The sequence below is a fragment of the Microchirus variegatus genome, assembly GCF_963457635.1.
Source record: "Microchirus variegatus genome assembly, chromosome: 2".
NCBI lineage: Eukaryota > Metazoa > Chordata > Actinopteri > Pleuronectiformes > Soleidae > Microchirus > Microchirus variegatus.
This window is the reverse complement of record NC_139803.1, coordinates 26,926,757-26,946,310: the sequence shown is the minus strand read 5'-3', so window position 1 is coordinate 26,946,310 and position 19,554 is coordinate 26,926,757. Positions and strand designations below refer to the sequence as shown.

General features: G+C 41.7%; 1 protein-coding gene across 1 annotated transcript; it reads left to right on the top strand.

Moving 5' to 3' along the window:
* Positions 1-725: 725 nt before the first annotated feature.
* ccdc149a (coiled-coil domain containing 149a) lies at positions 726-13,640 on the top strand (the record flags this gene model as incomplete). Its single annotated transcript, XM_083910642.1, has 13 exons — positions 726-776; positions 2,314-2,475; positions 2,568-2,606; positions 2,726-2,833; positions 3,817-3,933; positions 4,358-4,530; positions 5,070-5,142; positions 5,497-5,581; positions 6,206-6,350; positions 7,048-7,124; positions 7,748-7,780; positions 11,536-11,643; positions 13,129-13,640. The coding sequence occupies 13 exons, from the start codon at positions 726-728 to the stop codon at positions 13,638-13,640; spliced, it is 1,683 nt and encodes a 560-aa protein (XP_083766768.1).
* Positions 13,641-19,554: the final 5,914 nt, after the last annotated feature.

Sequence of the window (19,554 nt, the reverse complement as noted above, 5' to 3'; positions counted from 1 at the left end):
TAAATGTTATGTAAACACTGTATAGATTTATATTTCTGATTTGATATGAAGATGACATATGTATAAGTGTCATGGAACAAAGTACAAATACTTGGTTTCTGTACTTAAGTATAGAATTCACATATCTGTACTTTATTTTAATTTCTCGCAACTTTTACTTTTACATTTCCTAAATAAATTGTGTACTTTTACTCCAGTTAGCCTGTATTTATGACTTGATGAGTTGCTTTACACTATAGTTTTTTCTTTCACCAGATCACATATTTTCATAATCAAACGATTAACTTATAATAGTTATTGATTACTGAAGTAACCTATCAATACTTGCAAACCCTGTACAATGACAGGCTGTGTGCTTTTATTGTGAAGGGGTTATGATCTATTATTGCTGTACTTTCTCTTTAATTCGTTCTCTTATTTTCCTCTGTATTACTTTCAAAATAAAATAGCATACCTACTGTTTAAGTTGCTCCAATTCTCAGAAGAACTGTCATTATAAGTCGGTGTCTTCGAAAAGTGACGTTTGTTTTATTTTTCCACGGGAAGTTTTCTTTGCTCGTCTCATTCCGCGAGACTTGACAGCAGTGCCACGAGAAAGTGACGTCGAAGGATAAACAAACGGGAGAAGGAGGCGAGGCGACCGGCGACTCGGACACAGGCACAGAGAAGAAGACGAGCTGCTGTATTTACGCGTTAGTGTGCTCAAAATTATAAAATACAACACAATGCAGTCTTCCAAGAGGAGTGAGGGTGACTGGCAGGGGCTGGTCAACGAGGTAAGTGAGTGGCGAAAGCCGTTTACAGGTACAGCAGAGGACGCTCCCCTGCTGCTCCATATGGAACCAGCTCCAGTGGCTTCATATATGAGCTGTTGAACATCAGACGGGAACTCTCCTGTGTTATGTTTAGCAAGAGACGATAGTTTATTGAGTGAGTAAGCTAGCATGCTAGCCTGTCAGGCCGATAGCATCCGGCTCTTTTAGTTCAGGCTCCCATGGTCAAATCCATATGTTGCTGTATGAAATGGATTTACCCACCTGTGGGAAACTAAATGTGATATGTAATCAATTTCTTCCTTGTGTGTGATCAGTTAAAGATGTCTCCAATTCCCTTTATTAGTCCGGATTAAATTTGAAATATTTTAAATTGTTTAAAAATGATACTGGAATTATGGATGCCCGTTGTTCAGTTGTAGACATCTGCCATTAAACTGTGACTATCCATAATTCAAGTATGAAATATTGACAATTTAATTCTGCCTGGAGATAATCCCTTCTGTTTCTAATTCAGAATATATATTCCCTTTCTTTCATTTTAAAAATGAAGGGATTGATTATTATATTGATATACATAATCGCTGTTGAAATGAAAAATCACCTGTCTACCTGCTTAGGTATAAATCATTTTTAATTTGTCAAATAATACATAAAATATCATAGAAAAATTGATGAGGCTGCTTTGCTTTAGAAACAGTTTTTTTTTGTCCACAATGTATGAAAAATCACCAGGTTCAGCTCGACATGAGAGAATTAGCACCCGCCACTAAAGTTGTGTGAGACTTTTTTTTCCCCCTCTTGCTGCTGTTTAATTTGGTTAAGAGCCGGTCTGACGGCTGTCCACGTTTACTCTGGTCTTATCTGCACTTTAAACACTCGGCTGCAGACACTGGTGTGTGTTTTACCCTCTTGTCGGAGAGGAGAACTGGTCTGGGTTGATGCCAGTGCTGTCAATTCATCACAGAATAGGGCCTGTAGGAACAAGGCAAGCAGGATGATACAGCAGATTTCATGAAAGCTGGATGTGATACATGGATATTCTCTATATTGTGACGTGAGACAAGATCTTAGATTTTGGATATCGTTATAGCATGATAAAGGAATCTGTGATGACTTTTCTTGGTTTTAAAGGCTGTTGTATTGGTAAACATAACATTTATTATGTTGAGTACATGTATGATTTACACTATTTATTATAAATTATATATAGAGCTAATTAAATAATCAAAAGTATATTTATCTTGTATATAGGGATATAAAGCTGCTAAAAAAATTGGGATATTATTTATAAGCCATATTGATCAGCCTTACCTATAAGCTTGTCAGAAATATTGATTTGATTTATATTGTGATGTTTATCAAAATGTAATAATTCAAAAAATATTGTGGTAAGATTTTATTTCCCCCCTCTATCACCCAGCCCTAGATGGATGGAATGATGAGGACAACAACCTGCTACATGAGCACATGTTTGCATAATATATCTGATAATCCCACTGCTGTGTGTTCTGTTCTTTGCGTGCGGTGTTTGTGGTAGTTCCTGGTGTGCAAGCGTAAACTGGAGAGTAAGAAAGAGGCTCTGCTCATTCTGTCCAAAGAGCTGGATACCTGTCAGCAGGAGAGAGACCAGTACAGGCTGATGGCCAACCAGCTGCGGGAGCGCCACCAGGGACTCAAGAAGAAGTACAGAGAGCTTATCGTGAGTCCGTGTGCGCCGTCGCGTCTCACTTTATTACAGGCATCGTGAAATATTTTGCTATTTTTATGTTTGTCGTTCTTTTAATGTTACAGGATGGTGATCCCTCTTTGCCGCCAGAAAAACGCAATCAAGTAAGTTTGATTATGATTTCACTGACAACTGTTGCATTATGCCAGGGGTATGGAAAATAAGAACCTGTCCTCAGCTGTCTTCGTCTCTGTGCATTCATGTCTCATGTCCTCTCACTCAGGTGAACTTGGCTCAGCTGTTGAGAGACTCGAGGGAACGAGCGAAACGGCTCGCTGAGGAGGTGAAGGAGCTGACACAGAGGCTTACGGAGGCCCAGGGGGATAACAAGGTGAGGTTACCAGTAGCACCACATAGAGGGCAGCACGATATATGGACTTCTTAAGACACATAGATACATTTCTTATACGAGATACAGAGATTCAGGACTTCCTGAATGACTGTCTGCCACAGTCACTGGACTGAAATATGCCTGAATGGTTGTGAATTCGACACACGATCACTGGTTTTTGGCAGTGCTGCAGCTAAATACACCAGACTCCTCTGTTGAATATTGAGATTTTAGAAATTTCCTTGCTAAAATGTTAGAGATTAACACATATTTTTTTATGATTTTTAAGTCTTCTTAACTGATTCACATTGTTTGGCATTGCTCAGTTGCGGATTTCACGCTCGTGAGTCTTCCTATGATGACACTCTGCCGTTTAGTGGCTGGTAGTCTGTTGGCGTCACTTTTTTAGTATCGACTCAGCTCGATTTGGAACCTTGCCAGAACAGGTACCAAAAAAAGCGTCTGTTTCTATCCCCTAATGGAACAGCAAAAAAAAACGAGTTGAGATGAGTAGTGCTGGAACCATTAGAGCCTCAGCCAGTGCTCCTCCCCTGGTGGTTCTCACTCGATGTCACCCTTCCCCGCCTCTTCCCTGCTTTCTCCCCAAGTCCCTTTCACGACTCAAGTTCTGCATGTAGTGATTGCATGAACTCACATAAATGAGCAGAAGATCACTTCATGTCTGTGTTTTTACATTAAAACTCAGATTTTTTACATCATAATCGCTAAGGATCATAAAAATGTGTACGAAAAACAATATGAATCGCGATGGTCCATGATACCAATAATATCACCATTAAAGGATTCTGTGATGATCAATATATTGTAAGACAATCATATTGCGATACATTGCGATATCTGTGCAGGATTTCTCTGTTTATTTACAACATGGAGAACAAAGTGCATAAATTCTATGTATTGAACGTTACACACTTTTAAATATCAGTCACTTGACCTAATTTTTTGCCCTGTTTTCTTCCCAGCTTCTGAGGATGACCATTACTCGACAAAGGCTGGGGGATGAGGAAGTGGGGACACGTCACTTTCCTGCCCATGAACGTGAGGATTTGGTTCTTCAGCTCGAGCGAGCAGGACTGCAGGTTTATACATTTATCTTTTTTTCTTCTTATTATTATTATTATTGTTGTATCATATTTTTTCATAGATTTTCACTTAGTTTCATTAATTCGTACTTTATGGTATGCGTTTCCTCTTCGAACAGCACTTTCTGAAGAAATCAGGAAGTCAAAAGAAAGTTTGATTGCTTAAGTCTGAGGGCCAGATAGGGAGCAAAATCTGGACAATTATTCTCTAGTGTGGGACGGGCTTTAATCAGGATTTCTTTCGATGTTTCCTTGCTCCAACACACCTGACTGGAATGGTCAGCACTTTAGCAAGCACTGCAGAAGTCTGGTGATGACCCACTTATTTGAATCAGGTGTTTTGGAGCAAGGACACTTCTAAAACATGTGGGGCAGTGGGTCCTCAGGACCAGGATTGAGGAACGGTCTGCCTTTTTTTTAGAAGGAGGAGATGCAGCACAACGTGAAGGCTCTGTCGGACGAGCTGCAGGACGTGAAGGCGGAGCGTGACGTGTTCAGGGAGAAGGCCGATCGACTCAACGTGGAGCTTAACCATGTCTTGGGCAACAACGTGGCACGCATCATCGATGTGGACGCCCTCTGTATGGAAAACAAGTGAGTGGGACACAGCGGGAAATATCAAAACCACACGCTAATACATGATAATGTCACATCAAGTATTATATCCCTTGTTTTATTAGATATTCTTATTTATTAGTTATGCTTATTAGACAAATACACATTTTTGTTATCTTTCATTTTGTAGATATTAAATTAAATTACAAGTGTATTACAATACAAGTTTTAATCTTTGGTTTTAGTCGTGTAATCGAGTGTTAACATTCACCTACACTGCAGGCAAAAACAAAAGAGACTCGACATGAACCAGTTAACAGCTGCTAGCTACGAGCTAAACCACTTTCTTTCAAGCTTGTTCGTTTGTTTTGAGCTGCCTTGGCGGAGGTCTGCGCTCTCCGAGTGCTTTTCTAGTTTTATCTGTGTTGTATGAGTAAAAAAAAAACTCTCTCTTTCTCTCTTTGGGGAGTGGTGGGTGGAAATTAAAGTTGTAAGTCATTAATTGGTGATAGAAGACTTGAGCTATTATGTCTTGTAATCGACTTTGTCATATGTGAATGTCTTCATTGTTACTGCAGGTATTTGCACGAGCGTTTCAGCCAACTGCAAGAGGAGGTCAATCTCCTGAAATCAAACATCATGAAGTATAAGGTACAGAACAGCCGATGCATGTCTTTTAAAGGTCCAGTCTGTAAGGATTAGTGACATCTACCTCCTTCGCTCACCTCTCCCTCACCCATGTGCATTCGGAAACTGTAGTGGCCAATTTTCTGAAACAAAAATAGTACTTCTAAATGGTTACGAAAACCATTTTTTTTGTTATTATTTTAAAGCAATTCACATCTTCAAACATACTTATCGGTTGTACAATTTTTGCCAATAAATAATCCTAAATGATGCACACCGGACCTTTAAAAATGTAAAGCTGTACAAATTCTTATTTCTTTCTTCGTTTAAATTTGCTCATCAAACACAGCATTTTTTTGTTTTTGTTTCTCCCCACAGACGGCGCTTGAGAGAAGGAAAAACTCCACCACATTTGGGAAATCCAACAACAGTCCTCTCACTGGAGTCCTGTCAGCCAAACAAGGTGAAAACACACACTGTCCTGCTCAGGAGCCAGAGCAGCTGATGTGGAATCTGTATAAACTGTTTCCCCATCACTTCTAATTGACAGTTTTTAATCAGATAAATGACAATTTTCTAAAAGCATCTTTGTGTCTCGCCATAAATCATTGTATTATTCAGTGAATCAAGTTTTTTTTTATTATTTATCTTTATTTTTTGCTGATCCTTCAAGCCACCAGCGGACACCAGCTGGGTTACTAATTGTATTCTGAGTGGTAGAGAGAGCCACTGGCAGGGAAATGAGCCTGCCATGATGACTGACAGTTGCTGGCAGAAGCAGCACAGTGGGCTCTGGAGTTAAACTTAGGAGAGTGTCACCTCGTCGACAGCTGTTTCTTACTCTGTCTCTGTTTTGCTCTTGTCACGCTGCTTTTCCCCGTCTCTTGTGATATTACCCTCTTCTCACTTTTCTTTTAATCTATTTTTTATGACTTATGAAAGTTGTATTTTAGGTTAGTACAAAACATACCCATGGCACGTCAAGGTTCCATTGAAAAAAAAAAAAAAATCTCACGATTTTCTTCTTCTAATCCCTTATATCTTCTGTTTATCTTTTCTGCTTCTTATTCTTTCCACTGTCGTTCAGTACAGGAGATGATCCTGGAAGAGCAAGGCTGCAGTCTGCCGGCCACACCTCAGTCCATCGCTGACCTCAAGTCCCTGGCCACAGCTCTGCTGGAGACTATCCATGAGAAGAATCTGGTCATCCAGCACCAGAGGCACACCAACAGGTACTGAGACACCCCCGGCACATGAATTATGCTGTGTGGTTTGGTTTGGTACAGTATGGTATGGTATCTGGAATGTTAAAGTCCTGGGAAGAAACTGTGAAACTCTCAAACCCAAAACTCCTGAATATACAATGACCGTGGGTGACAGGGAATCTTCAGACCCTTTACTGTGTTTCCGTCATGGTATGGTACATTATGGTGCAGTTTGGAATGGTAAAGCCCTGAGTCAGGCTTGTGTTTTGACTGAAAACAGTATCTTCGGTCAGTCAATTCGGTTTGTGGCTATATGTCTCAAGATGTTAAACTTATGTATGAGTATAAATTGCGGGCATTAGCTTCCACTTCCATGGGATATTTACACCGATCTCAAGTGAGTGACGCTTTTCTGCTGGTTGTTGATGGAGCAACCTGTACTGTATCATTTTATTCTGGAAACCCAAGGGAAAGGGTGCTGAAAAGAAGGTTGGGGCTGGTCATTTTGGTACTATTCTTAATAGAAAGACTGTACCAAACCGTTCCACTTGGCGGAAACATGACTTTATATTAATCCTTTAAATTAAAGCACCTTACGCACTTAACAATGTTTGACTTCCTGTTCTCAGAGTCCTCCTCCACCTACAAGACAAACACTGCAGCACTGTTGAGGCACAGGCTCACAATCGTAAAAGTAACCCGACCTTTTCTACTCTGTCTGCAGGATCCTTGGAAACAGAGTTGCTGATTTGGAAAGAAAGCTGAAGACCTTGGAGGTTTCAGGATTGTGGAGTCTTCCAGGTGTGTGGCAAAGAAAATAAAAATAAAAAAAGGCTGTGCTGCGAAATCAATCTCTAAATAATCCAATAAACATAGATTAAACAATTGCAGAGTAATTTGACTGCCATTTAAGAGCTTTCAGTGAGTATGAAAACAAACAACTAGTAATTTAATTTAATCTGTTCCCTGATAATGAACTGTTTTAATACATTTTTGTAAGACAGCAAGTAATCAGTGATTGTTTTTAAGAAAGCAACTCGGTCAATGAAATTACTACAGAACCTGTGATGAAATCACTATCGAGCTTTTCACATAATCTGAAATTTTACACAACCTCATCATGAGCATGAACATAACATAGTGACTGTGTGCATGTTTCTGGTTGTACCTGGGTGTAAGCATACAGTTCATATAAAGGAAATGCAGTTATCATACCAGCAAAAAATAGATTCTGGTTCAGAAATATTAGATGAAAGCATTTTCCCAGTTCTGCCTCTCGAATGTCAATCTTTATTACCGTTGGGCAACCCCTAACATAATGTTTTTAATCGTTTCCACTTTTTTTTTTTCTTCGAACACGTTAACAGGGTTTTGTTGCTTTTAACAATATGTCTTTCTCTCCTCTCTCGCTCGCTGCATCTCAGGCTTGACCTACCGTGTATCAGTGGGAATTGGGAGTATGTATTCCTTCTACCTCACTTAGCCCATCCATGCCCTCCATTATGTCATGCCATGCCAGGACAAATCTGGGCAGATGCCCAGAAAACACATCACCTCATGCCCGACGTTTGCAATAGGTCGACTTCGTCGACCACCCGCTCATGTGTCCACGCTCATGATACCACTGGCTGAATCATTCAGTTTAAATATCATTCACTGATCCTTTTAGTTCACTTGATCTGTCTTCAGTTTTTCATGTTGAGGTTGGGAGTGTTGTTGGTAGAGTGACGTTGTTTCAGGCAGCATACCATTTTGTTTCTCCATTTTCACATCACATCTGTCAAAAATATCACTCTTAAAAGACTGATATACGCTCACCAAACACCTTATATCATTTTAGCACTCTAAACAGCCAATCGCATGGCAACAACAGCAACAGCATTAAGGCCATGTAGACATGGTTAATACAGTCTAGTTCCAACCAAGCATCAGAATGCAGAGGAAAGGTAAATTAAATTACTTTGAACGTGACATGGTTGTTGGTCTTGCCAGATGTGTTGATTGTTGATTAACTGGGATTGTCACTTGCAACCATCTCCAGGGTTGAAAAAGAGAAAATATCCAGGTTCTCTTAGCAAAAATGACATGTTGGTCTCGGATGAGAATGGCCAGACTGGTTTAAAATGATGATGATAAATCAAATAGCCAGCCGTTTATCATGACGCAGATGAGGGACAGCAGCAGTCACTTTATTAGGTGTCCCCTGAACCTAATAAAGTGACTGGAAAGTGGATATTGCAATCTCTGTCGACAGACAAGAGGATGAATTTGAATAACAGAAAGGTTTTACAGTATGAGAATGCTCTGATAAGTAAGTTATTAAATTTGGACCTAGTTATTTGCACATGGATCCATGCATTTGTATACATAAAGCAAGTCTAAACCTGTAAATACTCAACATACACTTTCCCCATAGTGTCTTTCAACATCACCTCGCCACCGTCAGCCAAAATCAAGCATCCAAACAGTCAGGAGATGAGACAGTCCACATTGAAAGCAGCTCTCTCTTATCCCCACTGGAGGGAGATGTTGTGTCACGTATGGGCCAGCCTGAGATGTGGAGGGGCTGCGGCTGAATGGCGGTGTCCTGTCATGAGACCGTCATTCTCAGTGCCATAAAGCTGACAAGCATCCATTACTGAAAATGATTGCCCACATTACAAACACATTTAGGGGAATGTGCCGTTATTAGGGAATTTGTAGGCGAGTGGGCCCAGAGTGCCTGACAACCGCACTGTCCACCACAGTTAGGGAGACGGAGATGTAGAGAGAGATGCAAGCGTCTGTGGCCTTGATGTGATATGAAGTTGGACTGATGGATATTAAAGGCGAACAGGATCGGATGGAGGACCTTGGCTGCCTACTTGAGGTCTGTAGAACACCAGAGGTGACTACATTGTCTTTGGATGAGGGAGAGGAAGAGAGAGTGAAAAACAATAACAATCCCATTGATGCAGTGAGTCAGATAAAGTTCTGATTGATAGCTCCCTCAGTCTTCTCCCTTGACTGCCCCACCCCCATTGCAGAATAAATGCAAGACAAAATGCAACAAAGCAAGTGAAAAGTATAGCAGGATTCATAAGCTACTGAATATATGGTGTTCATATACAGCACTCTTTTTCAAGTCTTGTTTTTTTGTCTCTTTGTTTGTGAAGTTTATGATTTGCTATCTTGGTACCTTGTGCGTGGCAGGTGGTTAGATGACTGCAGAATAAACTGCCATGAAACCGTAAAACAACTCAAACACCAAACTCCTGAAGAGACAATGACCCCGAATGATGGAGAACCTTCACATACATCTTTTTTACTGTTTCCTTCGTGGTACGGTTGGGTTTGCTTTGGTAGAGGGGGTGTGGGCTGTGACTTATGGCTGCGTAGCACGACGTCTTACTGGTGTGACGACTATGCAAGGCATCAGCGAATAAGACAAAAGGGAGAACAATGGAGGACGTCCAGCAGCTCTTTTTTTTACTGCTTGGTTTGTGGCTGTTTGTCTCAACAAGACATCAAACTTTCTATGAGAATAGACTGTCGACTTCCATGGGATAGTTGCACCAATTGCAAGGGAGTGACTTTTTTTGTTTGTTGCCCAATCAGCTGCTCCACCCTGACCAGACCATACCATTTTACTCTGGTACACCAAGGGAAGGGTACCAAAGAATGGAACAGTTGGGGCTGGTTATTTTGACACTATTACAAACGGAATCGCAAAAAATATGTACCATACTGTACCGAGCTGAACTGAACCGTTTGGAAACACGGCTTAATACCCACATTCACACTTTTACTTGACTTTCCACCTATCAGTCAAGTCAAGTCAGTTTCAGTTGACTTTCAAGGTTTCCTCAGTACGAAAGAAGCGCCTTGGAAGTTCTTCAGTTCTAAAGAAGCTTTTTGGATGAAAGTTGAAACGTGGTGTGGCATCATTACAGTCTTCTACGCACAACGAAACTTAGAATTTAAGCAGGAAATTGTCATTGCTGTAGACTAATGTTATTAGCGCTTCTCGGAAGTCCCCCTCTCAAATCGGGGCCTGCTTTGCTTACCCTGTTGCAACTCCCCTGCCACTGTGCTCTGCTCCTCATAAATGATAACCAATATCACCTCATAATTGGCCATCAGTCTGCAGGTCTTCCTGAAACCTCTCTCAAAATGGTACTCCATGATGGTTTAAGAGGAAAAGCCAGGGGAGCACCCAATTTCTTTTAGGATACATCCTATGGAGGTGGTGAATATCTGCGTAAACTCATAATTGTTGAGTTACTTTACTGTGGACAAGGCTCGTTTTAAAACCAATTTAACACAGTGTCCGTCACTGTTTGTGTCCGTCATTGTTTCTGTCAAACATTTGAAATGGCCAACAGCTTTGTAACTTGATTTGAAATCGGCCAAGACGGGGGGTCCCCCTTTTTTCCAATGTCAGTCATGCCATGTCCATTCACCATTCAAGACGCTTGTGCATCATGTCACTCTGTTAATTTTTTCTTTCCTGTGTTTGTTTTTATGCCCCACACTTGGATGGTCTGCGAAACAGAGATTATTCACTGGGTTCTTCTGAGACTAAGACCCATGTGCTCACTTGCAGATTCTTTTGTGCATCTAGTTTTGTTGTGTGTATCTGTGACGTCTGGATTATGGTACACATTCTCCCTTTGAGTAGCAGCATATGGTGTCAGGCTAAGAGGCATGCAGCCATCACTAATGAAGACGGATGATAAGGAATTGGAAGCCACGTCACTAGCCACAGTGCTTACATTGTTTGTATGCTGTGTAAAGGCACTATTTGGAAAAAAAAGAAAAAAATAATTATTATTACTACATTTATCAAATAAATTATTTGTAAAATGCCTAGAAGTGGGCTGAGACCTGAGTGAGGGAGGGGGCATGGGAGGAGTCTGAGCCTTGCAATGATTAGACAAGAGAGTGATGAAAACATGGACTAAAATAGCCATTGGCAAAATGTGAATGCAGTAACTGATGTTTGACCAGAGATAGGCAGTAAATATTAAAATTTTTCAACATGTATAATTTCAATATTGAAGCCAAAACTATGACCTGGCCCTCAGAGAGCACATGCAGTGCAGCATTCATACACATGCTTAAATCCATGCCATCCCAATGTGCACAAACCTGTAGCAAACTCGTCCTTTGCCTGTTTGTTTGTGAAAGTAATGACTTTTGTGTGTGTGTTCCTCTGTGTTGGTCTTAACAGGGACACGGAACAACAGCATGCTGAATGAAAACCTCCAACCAGAGCTTTCGCCGACACGTGCCACATCTCAGCCAATCATGCAGCCCATCGTGCAGCAGCCGCCCAGAGGTGAGTGTCTAATCGGGTGTAGCTGGCTTCTGCTCCCGTTGATGGGAGCACCCGCTGTAATTAGCCACCGCGTGCTAAACGCTCTTTGCTTCCTTCCGTGTTTAAACCCAAGTCCTTTGCATTCCCTCCTCCACTCCACCCTGCCCCTCATTGGTGCAAGCTGCCCAAATGCCATGGCATTTTGGAAATGTGAAGCCAAATTCTTGCTCGCTGACATTCAGAAACTTCTGCCATCTTCTCTTTACGTGGGGGTGGGGACCATAAATATGGATGCAAGTTTAAGTAATGTTGTTTTCTTCCTGCATGCTTTTTGCATGTGTGTGTGGGGGGGGGGGGGTTGTGGACTCTGTGCTGTCTTTAACCTTTTTCGCCTTCACATCAACAAATATGGGTCACCGATCCCCAAAGTGAGAGCATATTTCGGCAGAAAGAAGCGGAACTAAGCTGTTGCTGTTGCCGAGATGCGAGGCGTCACACTTGTCTTGCGTCCTGTTGTCTGGGGCGCTGCTGCTAAATTTAGCCTGTTGCCATGGAAGCACTTCAGTCACATAAGTAATTGAAATAACTTTGTACACTGACATCGTGGTGCAGGTCTAAAAGAGGAAATACTCTTTTTTTTTTTCTTTTTATCCAATTTTAAATCCCTTGAGAATCAACCAGCAAAGAACAGCATTTTATCTTGCAATACATTTAACGATAGAAGTAAAGTTGTTTTATCGTCTACTAAATAATCCATCATTAGTCTGAGACACCAAGTTAATTGTATCTTTAGCTCTTTGAGTGTCTCCTTCAAGCAGCTTTGAATATCTGCAATTCATTTAAAACAACATTCATCACAATAATTTTATTGTGTAATATGTGTTTAATTTTACAGACAATTTGTGGGTTTAACCACCATTTTTTTTCCATTTATCATTGCAACATTTCCTAATTTTCTTACTTTAAACTGTTTCTGTCCCTTTTATATAATTTTTTGCATGAATAAATGTAGCTAAGTAATGTAATAAGTATTGTAACAAAACTAGCTATTTGAAGATGTGATGATGCACTACTCGTAAACACAGCGCTTTAACAGTCAGATTGCCAGCATTGAGCAGCTTCTACAAACCTAAAGATCCTCAGTACCCCTCTCAAAAAGGTTTTGACCACAGGAGATCCTATATCCTATATCCCATATATCCCATATAATGTTTATAAACCCTGTTATTGTTATTATGATAAGTGTCTGCTGCTGATTTAAATTATGTATGTGTGGGTCTCTTCATGCATCATAAACATGTGTAATGCCAAGTGCATCATTTTGTTTTGGACACTAAAGCTGTTTTACATACATACTGTGGATGCCACCGTACAAGGCATCCTTGTTGCTGTTGTTGTTTCTTTGGCCTTGACTTTAGAGTAAAAGCATTGTAGCCAAATGACCACAGATCAAATGAGCAGTTCAGATGACCAGTCGTCTCATCTCTCCTCTCCCCGATGTGTCAGACAGCAGAAGTGCAGATGAATCGCTGTGGGAATGCCACACCACTGGCAGCGACCTTGGCACAGATGGCGTCAGCAGGGAGGACGCACCTGCTCTGCTCAACAGTCTGGAGCGAGATGCGGGGGTGGAGGGGAGTGGAGTCGACAGGAGGGGCGGAGAGAGAGTGACCGCGATGGAAGACGGAGCTGCCGGGGAGCTGGAGGAGGAGCGTAGTCCGGTGGAAGAGGCGGGGCATGAGGTGGAGGGAATTGAGGAGGATGAAGAGCTCGGTTCCAACGTGGAGGAGGGAGAGGAAGCCGCGTTGGCGCTGGATGCGCCACCCAATGAATCAGACTTTTCCTGGCTCCTGAATAAACAGGCTTCTGCGGATCATTTAGAAGTAGGGCGCCAAACTCAGGACAATGATTCTAATAATGCGCCTGAACTCGAAAAAGCCTCAATACCAACTCCAGAGAACGGGGCAAAAGAGGTGTCGAGTACACTCGAGTGGGACATTCACTGTCCATCTGCATAGAGTGATAACTGTCATCGCGAAAACCTGGCATAAAATACTCTCTGCGATGGAATTAAACCTGCATCCAGTCATCCTCATTAATGATTGCATTAATCTTGACAGTGCTGTCCTTGAGATAACACTTTTACAGCCACCGTCCACAGCGCTTGTCGACAGTTGCACTGTCCAAAGGACAGGAGGTGGCGCTGGTGGTGGCAGAGCTGAAGATGCCGAGGTTCTCAATTGGGAGTGACCAGCATGGACAAGATTAGAAATGAGCACATTTTGACAAAGGAGGTTGAAGATGGAGCTGTCAGTCACAGAGAAGGTTTGCATGGATGTTGTGAAGGAGGACATGAGGACAGCTGGTGTAACAGAGACGGACACGTGGGGCTTTTCCATTATACAGTTCTAGCTCGTCTCAACTTGTTTTTTTATTGCTTTTCCATTAGGGATTAGTAACTGGTACGCAGTCGTGCTCTAACGACCCCACCCACGTTGAGGAGGTACTATGAAGTAACGGAAAACGATGTGCCTGATACCAAGCCGAGTCGTGCTAGAACTGTGTAATGGAAAAGCGCCACTGGTGAGATGGGATGATCTGCTGTGGCGACCACTAAAGGGAGAAGACGTCCACAGGACAAGAAAGACTTGTTGCTACGACGCAGAAACAGACAATCTTGAAATCAAGGCAGTTGCAAACTTTGTGCCCTACAGAATAAAAAAAAATGGCAGCCTCATGTCTTGCTCAACGTATTCCCTTCTTTTCTCTCGAGATAAGAAAATCCCAGTTGTTTGCTTTCTTTCCTCTTCCTCTGGGATGTAAACGATAAACTGCGTTTCATCTTGCATCTCACAGGGGTCCAAAATCGGTCAACAAAACTTGTAATAAATGTCTAGTAGATATTTGTCAATTTATATTAATATAAGAAGGATTCTATTGATGTTTTCTTTTTTCTTTATTCAGAAATTAATATTCACATGAGACTCCATGTGCCTTATACATATTTGCCGATATTTCTAAATAAAAACAGCATCGACCTGCTGTATATTTGTTGTTTTCCAGAAAGTGAACTTGACAAAAGTTGGAAAATGACGTATTTGGACAGGAAAAAAAGGATTCATGGTTGGGGGAACGATTTGGCAAAAACAAATCATGATTTGTCCAACAGATACTGCGATGTGATAAGTCAAGCTTCAACTGAAAATTCAGTTTGTAATATCTTTAATATGTGATGGCGCATTAGCACATGAGATACCATCAAAACATTAGCTGTTTTTTTTTTAATTCAAGCAAAAATAACTTCTGTTGTGAAACTACATTTTTAAACAACAATTTTACTTGGCACATCTCAACTAAACAATGGATTTAAATCTATTTTTATAATAGAAATAATATATTTGGGTAGATTTGGTGCTCAAATAATACAACTGTAACCTTTACTATGTATCATATAGCCACTTATTACTGGTAATGTTCATATTATCTTCATCCATGCTTCATCTACGGCTTGTGCTTTCCTGAGGGTCACATGGGGAACTTGAACCTTGACTGTCGTGGGTGGAGCTCGTGCCAAAGAATGGAACAGTTATATTGGTACTATTCCTAATGGAAGTGCGAAAAAATACATACATATTGTACAGCACTGAACCAAATCTTTCCTGGAAACACGGCTTCCAGATACAGAGCAGAAAGCTCACTAACTTCCAGGCATTCATATGCGTGCTGTCATGCATGCATGCAAACTAAAATCATAAATTGGAGTATGACTTGATGAGGAACCCGATGGTGTCATCTTGCAATGTCATTAGCTCGGATTCCATCTGGTTGATAAACACATCAGACAAAAAAAAAAAAAAAAAAATGGCTCGCTGCAGTGTGCCAAAATCAGCTGCATGGCACAGGGCCGACACTGGGTACACACCATCGCTCTCCAGCTCCAATTCTTTCCCCTTTCCTCGCCTCTATTTCGTGTCACAGATTAAAAATAGCAATTGGTCTTTTGCAGAATAAGCAGTTCATGAATTCTGGCTTTGATGCTGTGTTTGCATGGAGAGGCCAGCTGTCACCTGCAAGCAGCAAGAGTAGGCCCACATCACTGATTCTCTACACACTGGCGGACTTTGGCTGTAAGACGAAATGAGCATGTCTGTCTATTTATTATACAGATCTGGAAAACTTTTGCTGTCCATAAGTTTAGAGCACCATCAAAAGAGTTCGCACAATGCTGATTAAGCCCATTAGCTCCACATTAGCTCTTGGCAACACCAAGATTGTGCAGCAAACATGTTGGAGCGCCATTTGGTGTCTGGGAAGTCGGGGGGTGAAGATGTTTGCGTGTAGCTGGTACCAGGTTGGGGATCACCAGATTTGCAACCCTCCCGTGTTGGGGCCCTTGTCGGCGCCCCGGGTTGACAGGGTGACAGAACATGTGCCTTGTTTTTAACCCGTGCAAATTGGCCATTAATATTACAGATGTCCTGTGGTAAAATGACATTACTCCCCCTCCCCATGTAAAACTAATCCTGTCCAAATAGTGCTAATGACGTCCCTGATAGGACAGGTAAGAAATGTGCTTTGCAAAGTGCTCTGCTGCCTCTCAATTGACTCTGGTGTGTTTGTACTTGTAAAGGAGATCAAACGATGGATCGTTCGTGTGTGTGTGAGTGTCTGATCTGTGCTTTTTTTTCCTGTGCTTCCCTTTTATGTGGTGCGTGCGTGCGTTTGGGTTGTACCATTTTAACATAGCAGACATTCTGACATGTCGCCGGAGGAGAAGCCCACGGTGTTCCTGGTGACATTAACAACAGTCGTCCCAGTAATTATTTACATCATATTACACCTGTGCTTTCCCCCACTCTGACATGTCATGCAGCTGCCATTTTGACGGGTTTTCATCAGGCTAAAGCCCAGGTGTTCCTGATCACGCGAACGATGACTCTGTTCAGGTCGCATCAGTCACAAGAGTGAAGCTATGTTTACACGGACACAAGTAATCGGAATGAAAGCCTGATTGGAAGAAAAAGATAAAAACATCCCAATATGACAACTCTGATCAGACACAGACCATTCAGAAAACCAAATGAGAGGGCTGGTATGCCAGTCGTCATACCAATAATGCTGCCGTGCAAAAGGCCCATGTCTGCCATGAAAAAAAGGGCCAATACTACTGTTATCACAGCATCGGCTTGCTTTGTTCTGATCCCCGACCCTTCCGTATTATCCCACATGAGCAGTAAGAGAGACCAGTCGGGTCACAGCAATGCTCACCAGCTCTAATAGGTGTGACCAGGGAGCCAGAGGGCGGCTGGATGTTGGAGGCTTTGACACCTCATCATCTCTGCACCTCCCAAAGGTTTGAAGAATGGGGGCGGACAGGGGCATTCGGAGCCAGCAGTTTCCAGGCTCATCGCACACAGTAGGGTTAATTACTATACCCACCAGATGCCCCCTCCAGTGATGGTCAGTGCCGCCCGTAATCTGCGCTTCAGTCGCTCACCTTGCTTTTCCACGCTTACCTGAGTTTTATCATGTGGTGCCTCACGGAGCCCTGTGGATTTGCTCCCTGGGTGCTGTGATTTGAGAAGTGTGACTTTCCGCTCTGCTGCTGACAAGGCTGTTATTATCGGAGATAATAGAGGACTGGGGGGGAGGGGGGGGTGAAAAAGAACAGGCACAGTGTGTCAGTCATCTTTTTCCCACTTGCCTCACGCGGAGTTAATAATCGTAATGTAGCATAGATGCGATACGCATAACCGCATCATTTGCTTTGGTTTGCACTTTTAGATGGATTTGGTATCTGCAATTATGTGGTGCATTTTCACATCACTTTGAGCCAGATTACTAATAAAGAGTGTCCTTCCGACATTGGCATTTATTGGATATTTATAGATTTGTTTTCTGCATCATAAGAACTACATAATGTTCCTCGTGAAAACTAACACTACGTTATCATGATAGAATCATCATATAATTTTAAGACAATATTACCCACCCTTTTCCCCCACAGAACAGAACTTTTTTCCTCCTTTTTCCCCTCCTGACCAGAATTGAAGCTCGCGTGACCCCCAGGTCATTTGAGTTTGAGACCCCTGAATTTATCTCCTGAGTGCATGTTTCTTGCATACAATCAAAACAAAATTTGTGAGCAGAAGATTAATCTGTGTGTCTGTCTGTTTGTTTGTGTTTCCGCACTTGCACTTGCCAATATGATCAACAGAGGCCGCCAGAGGCTAAAAATGCAAACATATTTCTCAGAATAACAAATTATTCCTTTAAAGGTCCAGTTTGTAGAGGTTGGGGGGATCTATAAACACACAATATAGTGTTGTTCACAGAAGTGTTTAGATTAGAAAAAAAGGTTAGTATTCAGTAGTTTGGAAAAATATTAATCCAAGGCCAAATTTACTTGCTGGGATTAGGGTTAAAAAGTGACATTTAAAGTGACATTAAATGTATTCAATTTAAGGACTGACTGTAAATGTACTGGAATTGCCGTCAGCCTCAGTGTTATGGAAGTTTTCTTGATCATAAAATGATCTGCTGCTGCTGCTGCTGCTTGTGATTTTTAATTCCATGTGACCTCCCTCAATAGTTTTCACTTTTTTCTGGAGACAAAAGTGAAACTCACCGCCACAACAACAACATGGCTGCCAAAAGACTCTGCTGGGCCGGATGTTGGAAGCACCAGCGCTTGTGGACGGGCTGATAAGCTGAAAGGCCACACCGGGGGTCAGCATGCAGCCATGGCATACAGTCAGATCTCTATTAAGATAGAAGATGGTGGGCCTATGTGATAAGAGCCGACAGAACCTAGTGTTGAGATATCAGTGATGGGGCAGTGGCAGGAGAAGCTACTGTCCTCCATCGGCAGAAGAATCAGGGCTGGAACAAATGTTCCAAGCATTGATACTGTGAAGTAGTCCTCAATTATCTTTAGGCAAAAATCACAGATTTAAACATTTTGACATCACCTTTGAATTTGGAATTTGAAATTGAAAAGGCATTCATTAAATTTCTTTTCACTACATATTTGCTGTGTGCATTGTAGCAATTGTGTATTGCTATTTATCAGCAAAGGCAGGGATCAGGGATGGATTACTGAACGGCCCATCAGGCCCAAGCCGGGGTAAAGCCAAATAGCACTGGTTATGTAATGTGATGTATTTAAATGTGGCCTCTCAATCTTATACCAAGGGTTATGTTGTTCACTCCAGATGTCAGAAAGGGGCCCCTCAGCCCCTTAGGATATGTTGCCCAGTATAGATGTCTTGATGGGGCCCTCAGTCAAATAACCATATGTGATATGTCTTATAGTAATAGTCATAGTCTGTCCCAGGCAGGGATGGGCAGTATTTCTGATACATACACTACATACAAAAGTATTTGGATGCATGACCATTACACCAACAGGGATTGTAATGACATATTCAAATACATATATTATACTTTAATATGGACTTAATCCCAAAGGTGCTCGATGGGGTTGTGGTCCGGGAAAAGATTGATTCAGGCTCAAAGATCAGTTAAATAATGTTTTCTTTGATTATGCAGCAGTATTTGCTCACCAAAACATTTGTTTACCAGGAAGCTCCGACAGGTCAGTTTGTCAGAATCTTTCGGACTGGACTATTTTCCACTTAATTGAAGCTTCTCACTCCAATAACAGCTCCGCATCTTTGCTCCCGCGCCCAGCTCTGCCCCTTCATTATCAGCAGTTTATCATCCTCTTTTACTGACCATCTGTTCCAACCACTTCATTAAGGACTTTTCCGCAGGAACCGTTTGACGCTGGCTTTTGCAGCATCCGGCCATGCAAGCACTTGAGACAAACTGAACTTTTCAAATAAGTTATTTTTGCAATTCCATGAATTCAACTCCACAATATAGGGTTGAAAATACAATTGATATATATATATATATATATGTGTGTGT